At 41.1% G+C, this 13,253-nt stretch overlaps 1 protein-coding gene across 1 annotated transcript in view; it reads right to left on the bottom strand.

The window, feature by feature from the left end:
* col23a1a (collagen type XXIII alpha 1 chain a) overlaps positions 1-13,253 on the bottom strand; it is a 117,601-nt gene that overhangs the window by 19,675 nt on the left and 84,673 nt on the right. Inside the window, exons 9-12 of the mRNA XM_078411297.1 lie at positions 9,239-9,283; positions 6,858-6,890; positions 1,697-1,786; positions 1,327-1,407 (exon numbers count right to left, since the gene is read on the bottom strand). Of these exons, the coding sequence (XP_078267423.1) occupies positions 1,327-1,407; positions 1,697-1,786; positions 6,858-6,890; positions 9,239-9,283 (249 nt within the window). The remainder of the gene's footprint in view (positions 1-1,326; positions 1,408-1,696; positions 1,787-6,857; positions 6,891-9,238; positions 9,284-13,253) is intronic.

Raw genomic sequence — 13,253 nt, forward strand, 5'->3', positions numbered from 1 at the left:
TTGCTGGTGCCAATTGAGCAGATTTTCTGGACTATCAGATATTAGTCTATTTGTTCTCTAACGCGCATTTAAATCACCTTTTCTTGAAATGTCACAGTAAAATAATAATTTTCTCAGTAAACTGAGACGGTCACTATATTGGAATTGGCAATATCCCATTCCTATGGGAAGCTAGTTATTTATATAAACTGAGCGACCATTTGTTCCAGTTGATGTTATTGCAGCAGAGATTGATGAGAGATGATGTAGTTTAGTTTAGTTTTAGTTTAGTTTAGTGTATTATTGTCACCTGTACCCATGGTTAGCTTTATACATTTATGTGCAGAGAAATCTCTTCTTAGCAATGGAAGAAGCCAGGAGGGTTTGAGAAAGGCAATAATTTTCATTGCAAATGTGGATGAGATCCACCAGGAAGTAACTCCTCTTGAGGAAGAGTCTAGATATTATCAGTAATGTTAGTCTGAGCATGGGGAAGCATTGGTCTTCAGGTATGTGAAGGAAGTTAAGTAACTGAATATTCATGTGATCAGTGCCTTCAAATGCCTGTTCTTCTCCACCACTCTGTCTAGTTGTCCACATCTCCTCTATGAACCTCTAAATCGCACCAAAACATATTGTTTCTTGTGTGGATGGTGGCAGTCTTCCTTGATTTATTCCTTTATAAATCTCCTGTCATCCCAAAGAGTAGATCTGAAAGCCCTATGATCAGAGGGAACCTGGGAGAAACATGCTTTGTCCTGATCGGTTTCCATTTGAGACAATCAGAACTTCAACCTCTATTTCATTGGGTGTTCAGCAAGCACTATCAAAACCAAGTTGGTGCCATGAAATTCAAATCCCTGTCAAAAACATTCAAAATGTGCCCAATAAAATGCGATGGTACCTCCCCTGCTCCGCAAACAGGTTACAAACCCTAGGGAGAAGTCAATGTGCTTTGAGTTCAGAGAAATTACCGAGAGATTCTCGCAGGAGATTCTTCCACCTTGTGACCTCGGTATGACTGCTTGTGCTGAATAAAGACCTCTACATGTACAGTTCCAGTCACCGTGTGGCTCATTCAAAGTCACTACTGTCAAACCTGGAGTATGGCAATTTGCAGATGGATTGGTGTCAGGTGTGAAAATTTCGCTAATTTTTTATTGTTGCCCATCCTGACCCATTTAATTCCACGTTAAAACTTTTCATTGAACTGTTGCCAAATTAAACCTGCAGTTGCTTTCGAATCTATATCTATTTCCTGTATTAACTATTCTACCATAATATCTTAATCATTTTCAGATGATGCTCAGTTTCTCCATTTATTAAAGATAGATTTTGTTCACATACCTTCACTCCAGGGAATCCTCTATCACCTTTTTCACTAGCATCACCTTTTTCTCCTTTGCTACCATTCAATCCTGGTTCACCCTAAACAGAAAGCAGTCTCCTTGATTTACTACCACATTGACTGCAACTTTGAAAACAGTAGGATTGTAAGCAGATAATTTAAGTAATTTTAGGAATGATAGACTTCAAGACTCAGTTTTAAGATGAGGGTTAAGTGTGGACAATCATAATAATAAAAAAGAATTGGAAATCCAATTGTTCAATCACTTAACGGTATTTTCCATACATTGTGTTTAGGAAATGTTTTATCTGTTACTAGGTTATTGAGCTGAAGTTATAGGAAATGGAGCATATCAGCATAGATACTTACAGGTGGACCAAAAAACCCAGTTTCTCCTTTGTCACCTTTCTGCCCTGGAAGTCCTGGGATTCCCATGTCGCCTTTAGGACCCACTATGCCCTAAATATATCAGAAAACACAACACCTGAATTGAAAGCTTACATTTTAACACCTTCAATGGTTCAATGGTACTTAATTGGCACATGTACCTTAGTACTGTACAATTCCTTTTTTGCATACAGTTCAGTAATAATGTTACTATACATAGGCACATTTATACATAAGTACAAGAGTATAAGAATAGTAGATTACACTGAAGTACACAAGCTTCAGAATGTATTACACAGGAACTTTCTCAAGTTGATTAGAGTAGGTTGTTTAAGGGCAAAGGAACGTTATGAATGTGGGATGCTTTTATAAGTGTGATGACAAGAGTTCAGGGAAAGGCAGGTGGGTGTAAGGAAACTTGGATGCAGTGAGAAATTGAGGCTCTGGTCAGGAAAAAGGAGGCAGGGACTGTGGCTGCTTTATCCTGGATAATCTTGACTTTTACTATGTTGTTGGATTTCCATTTTTCTAAGCAGATGGAGAACATTTGATGACAACAGAAAGACTGTAACGTTAGGAGATGAGCCACATACAACAGAAATTGTACCCTGGAAGATGTTCTTTTGATACATACTGAATGTGGTTGATCCGAAAAAAATTCTGAATTGACCATCAATTACAACCATTTTCCTTTGTGAAAGGCAGAATTCTACCAAAACGAGGGGCTTTCTCCATTGATTTCCACTAACTTCAGTGTTACCAGATCCTTTTGATGTCAAGAGCTGGCACCTCCATCTCCTCTTCCTCCTGCCTGAACTCAACACCACGTCCCCTGCCCCACACCCTCTCTCCACATTCCCTGGTGAGTGTGGAAAACTTGCTGACACTCCAGTACTAATGGCCAAAGAAGCCTGCACATGATGCACAAACGCGATCACAGGTAGACGAGTGATTCTCCTCGGTACAGGTGGCTGTTTAGTTAGGGATGCCCTTCCTTCCTGAAGTTCGTGCACAGTAGCATGCTCCCGGTGCAACAGTGGCACTGTGGTGCTGCTGGTCGAGCTGCTGCCTCACACGCCAGAGACCCAGGTTCAATCCTGACTCTGGGTGCTATCTGAGTGGAGTTTGCACTCTCTCCCTGTTTCTGCGTGGGTTTCCTCCAGGTGCTCCGATTTCCTTCCAAGTCCCACAGGTATGAGGGTTTGTGGGTTAATTGGCTGCTATAAATTGCCCCTAGTGTCTAGGGAGTGGACGAGAAATTGGGGGTAACAAAGAGCAAGTGATGAATGGTCTGCCTGTACTCAGTGGGTTGAAGGTAGACACAAAGTTCTGGAGCTCAGCGGGTCAGGCAGCAGCTCCGGAGAAAAGGAATAGGTGACACTTCGGGTCGGAATCCTTCAGACTAAAGAAGACTGAAGAAGGGTACCGACTTGAAACGTCACCTATTCCTTTTCTCCAGAGATGCTGCCTGACCCTCTGAGTTACGCCAGCACTTTGTGTCTATCTTCGGTATAAACTAGCATCTGCAGTCCCCCCCCTACACAGTGGGTGGAAGGGCATGTTTTCATGCTGTATCTCTAAACAAAACTAAATTAAGTACAAGGTTAGAATGAAGTTCAAATGAAACCTTCAGCTGAGGCAGAACCTAAACTGCACAATGGGAAGCAAGTGCTGCTCGATAACGCTGCTGATAACGCTATTCATCTCCTGTTGATTGAAGAGTGGGTGAAGGGTGGGGAGGTAATTGATCAGAATGAGTTTTTACTGCTTTGTTTGGACGTGTTTTCCACTCTGGCCAGTGGATGGCAGTGTTGCAGCTTGGCTGGGGGCTCCTTTTGTTCATGTACACAAGAACTGAGCACCAAGCCGGCATGTTTTTTGGGTCACAGCCTTTGCAAAATCTTTTGTTGTCAGCAGTTTCTTGATGTCACGTAGACAGGAAGAATAAAGTTGGCTAAAGATTATTTTTTCTGATAGTGGGGACATCAAGGAACTAGAGATGACTAAAAATGCTCTGGCCTTCCTTTCACTCTTTAAGTTGTCCGCTGCCATTGTGGAAAATGGGGATATTCACAATCCTTCCTCCTTCATTTGTTTAATTGCATTGAGAACCTACTTGGGTATTGCCTTTTACAAATGAGGCCTTTTGGACCCTCTTTTGCAGTTGAAGTATATTGCAGGTCTAAACTAGAGTGCATGTAATAAATGACTTAATCGGTGAATACATCAGTAACGTTACTTCTGCCAGACACAAAAAGCTGGAGTAACTCAGCGAGACAGGCAGCATCTCTGGAGAGAAGGAATGGGTGACGTTTCGGGTCGAGTTACTCCAGCTTTTAGTGTCTATCTTCAGTTTAAACCAGCATCTGCAGTTCCTTCCTGCACATTACATCTGCCAGATTCCCTTTCACACCGAACACACTCGTGACTCAGATTTAGCATCAGAACCACTGCCTTGGCTATTGCTGTTTGCCTTAATATAACAAGTCAAGTCAAGTCAAGTCAAGTCATAACGTTACCATCTAATTGAATTAAAAATAAAATACAATTTTGGAAGCACCGCTGGGGCAATTTCACACAAATGTTGGACTTTGTATACTTCATGGTTTACGTTAATTTTACTTGCCTGTTAAACCACACAGGATTCTCGGTTGTGACACTGGATTGAAGAAGATACCAGAACCATAGCAATGAGACAGATTCTTCAGCAATGATAACTAATGCTTTCACCTAGCCTCTTGTTTCATTTTCCAAATGTGTAGCTTTCTCTGGTCACGGAGAGTGCTGAATTAGAGTGAATCTGCAATCTTCCTATCACCTTATCAGATGAAACATCTTTTGCCAGGAGCTCTGTCAAAGTGCCATATATGTCAGAGCCTATATCTGTTGGTAAGATTGCTTTCTTATGTTCTCATATAACTCCATTTTGAGCGCATGCTTTCACTATCACCCTCAAATCATTTTCTCCAGAGATGCTGTCTGACCCACTGAGATACTCCAGCTTTTTGTGTCTATCTTCAGTTTAAACTAGCATCTGCAGTTCCTCCCTGCACATCAATGTAAATCATATTGTTTGCCCTGAAGCACACTCTACATCTATACTGGTTCGTGTGCTCTGGAGTTTAGAAATAAGGAAGTATTGTTACAATTGTGCAGGATGTTGGTGAGACCCTTATTGGACCCTTATTTAAGAAAGGATATTATGCCATTGAGGGCAGTCCAAGAGAGATGTAGGCTGGGATGTGAATGTTGTCTTACCATGAGAGGCTAAAGTAAAAATCGAGCTATAGAGTTGGAGTTTAGGAGAATGAGTGATGATTTTATTCAAGCACTGAAGATCCTTACAGAACATGAATGGGAGAATCTCAAACAAAGGAACACACAAGTTCAGAAGGCGAGGTATATACGTAGGTACATAGAAACCTTTTCTTGCGGAGGGTGGTAAATCTCTGGTGACGAACACAGAAGAAAAGTTCTGGGTGACGAACACAGAAGAAAAGTTGAGGCCTAGAGAAGATCAACCATGATCACATTAAATGGTGACCTACTCCTGCTTCTATCTTCTTATGTCTTTTGTCATAAACAAAGTTCCAGTTTGGTTATATGGGTTTTAAGTTGTCATCTTGCATTGTTCCTGCTTAGCGGTTGCAAAGCTTGTATTTAACAATCAGCATATGTTACCCTTGGTTTCTCCTCTGCTTGAGTCTGAACGAGTCCACTTACTTCAAGTCTGCACATTGAAATCACTGAGAAATCATGCGTTTTCAGATTCATCCTCCGACAATGATATACAGTTACACTTAGTATTCAATAACTTTGTCGAGACAAGGAACTGCATATGCTGTCTTACAAAAAAAGCCGCAAAGTGCTGGAGTAACTCAGTGGGTCAGGCAGCATCTCTGCAGAACATGGATAGGCGATGTTTTGGGTTGAGATCCTTCTTCAGACTAATTGTGGTGGTGGGGGGCAGAACAAAGCCTGGCGAGTGATAGGTGAATACAGGTGAGCGGGGGTTTTGATAGGCAGATGGTTGGACAAAGGCCAGAGATAAAAGACAAAATATGTGAGAAAAGGATTGTCGGAGCCATTTGTATTTGTGCTAGCTGTTTTAGAATATTATATTATTTTGTATCCTGCTTTATTATTTTTGGACTCTTGGAGGTTGTTGTGAGATGAATACATATATGGGCATAATGGACTGGGGGGAGCCAGAACTAGGTACTATATCTGGAGATGCAGAGACGGGAGGGGCAGACATGGGGAGTATGGCGAGATATAGTTCTTACCAGACCTGCGACGAGAATTGAAAAGCTTGGAGAGATACAGATCTGTTTGTATTACTACTTCATTAAACGACTAATTAAATTGGTAGTTCGTTTGGAAATCTCTTTGTTAGTTTGCGTCAAGATCGATCACTCCACTTCCTGTGAAGTAAGGCAATCAGAAAGGACTTTATTGAAAAGGACTGAAGTTGCCATTACACTATAATGTAAGAACTTGCTCCAAGAGTGAATAAATGTAAGAACTACCCTCTATGAGTGAAAAAAATAAGAACTTTCTCTAAAGAGCCATTTTAAAAGTAACAATTGGCTCTGTGAGTGAGACTGGAGCTTGTGAATCGACTGGACGGAACAAGGATTGTTTTATTTCAAAAACCTTGAAGCCGAATTAGACTGGACAGGGTCACTACCTGCAATAATCTGACTAACGGAGATTGAAAACTTCGAAAGCCACGTGCGGGAAAAGTGAGTACAGCATTAAGCTTTATAGGAAAAGCTGTATTTCAGAAGTTGTATTGAAAAACAGCTGCTGGAAACCTTGGAATGCTGAGAACTAAGGAGTGACTTTGAGCACCTGCAACCTCCTAACATCCTCTTCGCAGTTCACACTGCCACTCAGCTTTGTGTCATCTGCTTTGTGTCATTGTTAAGGCACATATATGCATATTTGACCAGATACAAGTTTAGCAGAAGTAATGATGTAAGGAAATAAGCCAATTTAAGTTCCAGAATACAATTTGGATAGCAAGTTAAATCTAAGGAGCAATTAGATAAACATAATAAAGTAAAGTATATTTCATAACCGTACAATTTTGTACAATCTAATTTATATTAATTGTGATCTACTACTAATTTATATCTACTACCTCTGTTGTTCCTTGTTCACCTTTTTCACCCTTCATGGAAGTTCGTAAAAGAGGAGCGGTATTAATTAAACAGTATGGAAAAGTCAATTTAAATCATGAAACTGAAGCGTGGATACAGTGGCTGCTATATCTCTCCAGTCAAGTGGCCCATCAAAGCAAGAGGAAGATACCAAACATAGCAACACAAGGGAAGTGGAGGACATGGGGTGACAATGTGCAGATCTCGTGCTTCCCTCTCAGTATCTGCTAGTCTATTCCCTTCCTTCATGCCAAGAATACATCCAGCACACAGCAGGCCAGCAGTGACTTTTCACGGTTTGATGAGGTCCAGCTGCTACCTTTGACTCCAAAGAGAAATCCCTCGAGTACAAATTGGTTATGTAAGTGATCTGACCTTGGGTTAGCATGCAAGACCAGCTGTTCCTCACACAGGCTGAGCACAAGATGTAGGAAGAATGCCATTAGCCTATTGTCTGCTACAGTTTAGGGTTAACCTTCTGAAGAATTTTGCCGAAGAACTAAAAGTATTTGAATGCGTTGCCTGAAAAGATTATGGAAGCATACTCAATAATTTTCAAAAATGTATTGGATAAATATTTTGAAAAGATATCAGTCATAGTAGCACGGTAGCGCAGCGGTAGAGTTGCTGCTTTACAGCGAATGCAGCGCCGGAGACTCAGGTTCGATCCTGACTACGGGTGCTGTACTGTAAGGAGTTTGTACGTTCTCCCCGTGACCTGCGTGGGTTTTCTCCGAGATCTTCGGTTTCCTCCCACACTCCAAAGACGTACAGGTATGTAGGTTAATTGGCTAGGTAAATGTAAAAAATTGTCCCTAGTGGGTGTAGGATAGTGTTAATGTGCGGGGATCGCTGGGCGGCACGGACTTGGTGGGCCGAAAAGGCCTGTTTCCGGCTGTATATATATGATATGATATGATATGATGATAGAATTGTTTAAATAATCCCTCTGTGTGACAAATGGTTGTACATTTCATATTCAATAACAGTAACTACACTTCAAAAGTTCCCGACTGGTTTTGACACATTTTGAGACATCCTGAGTTTTCAGTAGATAATATACAAATTCAAATTCTTACATGACTGTAGGGCCAGGTTCAGCTCAAACTCCATCATCAAGTTTGCTGATGACACTGTGGTGGTGGGCCGGATCTCCAACAACGATGAGAAGGCCTACCGGGAGGAGGTGGCTGATCTGGCACTCTGGTGTCAGGACAATAGCCTCCTCTTGAATGTCACTAAAACAAAGGAGCTGATTGTGGACTTCAGAAGGGCTAAACATCCAAGGACGTACACGCCACTGGAGATAAATGGGTCTATTGTGGATAGGGTGAGCAGTTTCAAATACTTGGGAGTCCGCATCGCAGAGGATCTGACGTGGGCAACGCACATTGCCGCACTGGTGGGTAAGGCTAAGCAGCGCCTTTACCACCTTAGACAACTGAGGAAATTCAGAGTGTCGCTGAGGATCCTTCATTGCTTCTACTCTGGGACTGTAGAGAGCATCCTGTCCGGCAACATTACAGTCTGGTTTGGGAACAGCTCTGCCCAGGACAGGATGGCCCTGCAGAGAGTAGTGCGTTCGGCAGAACGCACCATGGGAACTACACTCGTCCCCCTGCAGGACCTATACATCAGGAGGTGCAGATCCAGAGCAAGCAAGATCATGAGGGACCCCTGCCACCCCAGTAACGGACTGTTCCAGATGCTACGGTCAGGCAAACGCCTCCGCTGTCACGCTGTGAAAACGGAGAGGATGAGACGGAGCTTCTTCCCACAGGCCATCAGGACTGTCAACTTTGATAACCCCAGAGACTAAATTTTTGTCGACACTTTTTGTGCTATGTTTAGTAACTTATTAACTTTATTTATATGCTGTAACTGTAATTATTTTTGTGCACAACCCGCAGGCATTGCCACTTTCATTTCACTGCACATCGAGTATGTGTATGTGACAAATAAATTTGACTTGACTTGACTTGACTATACGATGTGGAAAAATAACATTTCAGACTGCTGCGAAAATACAATATATATGTTGTTCCTAGTGTACAGAACATCTTTCTGTGTATTAGACATACCTTAGCTTCACAATTAATTCAATTGCTATTTAACAAACAAAGAATAAGGCTTTTCTCTTTAATAATTAAAGATGTCAGTGTATTTAGTGGGCAGAACACTGAAGTGGGCTCCAAGCAGCAGGATGGGTTGGAGAAGGAATGCATGGTTAAGCTTAGCGATGTTACATAGGCTTCAGAAAGAAACAAATATCATGTAGTGATTTCAGATTTCTGGCAACCTGCACTAGTTCCCTCAATAATTCTGAAAGCGAACATGTTCCAAAAACACTATTACTTACATTTAATCCTGGAGGTCCACTTTCTCCTTTCTCCCCAGGTTCACCCTTAAACAAAGTTCATGATATATTTATTACAATTTATGGAATGCAGAATTAAAATTAAATGCAACCACAATTACACATAATGAAAGTGGGCCTGACCCTGCCCAGAGTCACTGACTGTTCATGGCTGCCTCCAGTTACCTTTGCTGGATGTGGAGGCTGAACTATACGACCCCAGCACCTTGAAGGCTCTAAAAGGACACAAAGTGCTGGAGTAACTCAGCAGGTCTGGTAGCATCTCTGGAGAACATGCGTGAAATACATTGAGTACTTACAGGTACAGTGCTTGAAGGCTTTGCCAACACACCTACAACAATTTATAATTTTATCTCTACCCGATCCTTAAATTTAAATCATTGCATGCAAATTCTGAAAAACAATTTTTCTTCATAATAAAATTCTTATTGCACTCAGCGGCAGGATAAAGATTCAAATTACTACTGCTAGTAATTAAATGCAGAGTGGACCCATGCCAGCAGCAAAATAACATTTATATTTTCTTGCTTAAATTAGCAATGGATTTTTGTTTTAAACATAATCACCAAAAACATCCTCCAATTTCAGTAATCTCACTCCAGGATATATGAAACCCTAGCCTTCTCATTTGGCTTGCTGTTCTGTGAGCAGACAGTCAAATTAAGACACATGGCTATAATTTCTAAATTATTTAGGATACATCCTTAACTTAAAGAAACTTAGATAAATAATTTTATCAACGAGAATGTTTCTATATTTTCACAATTTAGATTCAGTTGACAACAATCATATCATTCGTACAAGAGATCAAACATATTAAACAAATGTGCTCAGACACAACTAATTATCTGAAGTTCAGTTCAAAAATGTGCAGCTTAAGAATCTATTTACAAGGTAAATAATTACGAGTCCAAATTATGCAATCCAAACTTTAAAAGAATATGATTTCTCATTATCCAACATTATTCCATTTATCAATACCAAAGTGACTAATTATAAAATATAGTGGCACAGCTGGTAGATCTGCTGCCTCGCAACACCAGGTTCAATCCTGACCTCGGGTGCTGCATTGCACATACTCCCTGTCTCCTCCGAGTGCTCCGGTTTCCTCCCACCTACCACAGACATGTAGTTTGTAGGCTTATTGGCCTCTGTAAAATTGCCCACAGTGTGTTGGGAATGGATAACATAGAAGTGGTGTGAATGGGTGATCGATGTTCGGCAGGGACTCGGTGGGCCAAAGTGCCTGTTTCCATGCTATTTCTCTAAAAATTATTAAAGTGCACCACAGAAGACCACAAAGGGAGATTTATTATGATTATTCATAATTTTGGTGATGAATAGCTTTTGGGAGTTTCAGAGTTAAATTAGATTTGCGTGATATTAATGCACATGCAACTTCTGACAGACTTAACACAACAAAATAGCCTATAAATTTAGCTAGTGTTTATTTTCACGTGTAAACCAGCTGTCTAAGGCAGCATGAATTTTGTGCACAGATTTTCAACCAGAAAGTGATTGTCTGTCACATGGGAACAAAAAAAAAATAGTCGTTCCATGTTCAAGACTGAAAGACGTATTAGGCACTTTGTTTACATATGCAAAATAGCCTGTTTGATGCCCTCCTGCCCAAACAACTTTCCCCACCACCAGACTGGCTTGCCTGAATCAGTGAGTTGCTTGCCTTCATCCTCCAGTGTTCCCATTGAAGCAGATGGATCAGCCTTTCACTAAAGACCCCCGCTACCATCTCCCTGTACTCAAGTTTATAAAAGTTCACAACACAAAACATACTTAATTCTGCCCTCACGCGAGTTTTCCTCTCCCACTTATGTTATTCTCAATGATGTTTGAACTATTTATTTCAAGAAGGCTAGAATACAAAAACAGGGATGTAATGCTAATGCACTGGTCAGGCTGCATTTGGAGTATTCTGAGCAGTTTTGGGCACCATATCTGAGGAAGGATGTGCTGGCTCTGGAGAGGGTCTAGAGGAGTTTTACAAGAATGATCCCAGGAATGAGTGGGTTAACATATGATGAGCGTTTGACGGCACTGGGCCTGTACTCGCTGGAGTTTAGAAGGATGAAGGGGGACCTCATTGAAACTTATCGAATAGTGAAAGGCTTGGATAGAATGGATGTGGAGAGGATGTTTCCACTAGTGGAAGACTGTAGGACCAGAGTTCATAACTTCTGAATTAAATGATGTTCCTTTAAGGAGATGAGGAGGAATTTCTTTAGTCAGAGGGTGGTGAATCTGTGGAATTCTTTGCCACAGAAGGCTGTGGAGGCCAAGTCAATGGATATTTTTAAAGCAGAGATAGATAGATTCGCGATTAGTACGGGTGTCAAAGGTTACAGGGAGAAGGTGGGAGAATGGGGTTAGGAGGGAGAGATAAATCAGCCATGATTGAATGGCAGAGTAGACTTGATGGGTCGAATGGCTTTATTCTGCTCCAATAACCTATGACTTTATGTGGGCCGAATTCATGTAAACGCATGTTAACTAAAATTATTTTGAAATGGATCAAATGCAGGCAGATGGGCCGAGCTCAGATAAACATCTTGGTCAGCATGGATGAATTGGGCCAAAGGCTTGTTTCCAGGCTCCATAACTCTATGACTATAATGTGCTGATGTTGCAACTGTAGCAAAAGGGATGGAAGATTCATTTCCATGCACATCCGATGGTATGAGGCACAAAGGATCGGAAATAATATGTTGTATAGAATATACGTCTATTATCATTCCCCTGTTTTAAATTGATTTTCCCCCATTTTCCCCCCCCAAACAAACTGAAGTTCATTTGGAGAGCTTTTCAAGTAAACATTTCAGAACGACAGACTAATTCTACACAGCTGTGTTTTATTTACCTGAAAATCTTTGCAATGGATCCAAAAACACAAACATTTCATTAAGACAAAGGCTAACTGCAGGCAGCTGAACTTTTTTATTACTCTAAATCAAAAACATGCCGATAAATACAGTTGGATAGAAAAGGGATAACAAGCAAAGGGGATTTTTGATCTTCCAGCAAAATAGACCAGTGGGAAGATAGAAACATATCTAAATGAAGATAGAAGATAAAACATTTAGTAATTATGTAAGGGAAAATTGTAAAATGTTAACAATATATAATGAGGCAATAGGAAAGGTTACTTTTATATCACCTTTATTGAGCAAGGCCAATCTTGCAATAACTTCAGATTCTGCTAATATTCAGTTTCAGCACAAGCTCCCTGCCTTAATTGCACCGAATATTACAGTTATGGAGTGATTTGCTCATTGCTTGAGTGATCTCTGGGCAAGGGATGTCTTGACTTCCTTGACAAGGTAACCAGTTACTTCAAGTTAAGTGGAGTAACTAAAAGAGCTAGATTAATGACACAAAACAAAGAACAGTATGGACTCAAAATACTGGTGTGACTCAGCGGGTCAGGCAGCATCTCTGGATAAATGGAATAGTTGCCGTTTCGGGTCGAGACCCTTCTTCAGTCTCCAGAGATGCTGCCTGACTTGCAGAGTTACTCCAGCATTTTGTGTCTATCTTTGGTGTAAACCAGCATCTACAGTTCATTCCTACACAACGAACATGAATGGGCCCTTCAATGTTTGTGCTGAACATGATGCTAAGTTAAACTGATCTCATCTGCCTGTACATGATCCATATCGCTCTATTCCCTGCACTTCCATGTGACTATCCAAAGCCTCTTAAATGCCACTATCATATCTGTGACCTCCACCATCCCTGGCAGTGCGTTCCAGGCTCCCACCACTCTCTGTGAATAAAAACCTGCCCTGCACATCTGCATTAAACTTTTCCCCCTCTCATCTGAATTGAAATATAAACTAACAATGGTACTAAAGACAGAAGAAATATTTGACTGTGCTGTCAGACATCATGGGCAATGGAGCACCAAACTATGTCAGCAATTAGAAGGTGTGATGGGAAGATGGAGGTTATGTTAGGACCAGTAAGTCTCATAAGACGGACA

Source organism: Rhinoraja longicauda, chromosome 14 (assembly GCF_053455715.1).
Source record: "Rhinoraja longicauda isolate Sanriku21f chromosome 14, sRhiLon1.1, whole genome shotgun sequence".
Classification (NCBI taxonomy): Eukaryota; Metazoa; Chordata; class Chondrichthyes; order Rajiformes; family Arhynchobatidae; genus Rhinoraja; species Rhinoraja longicauda.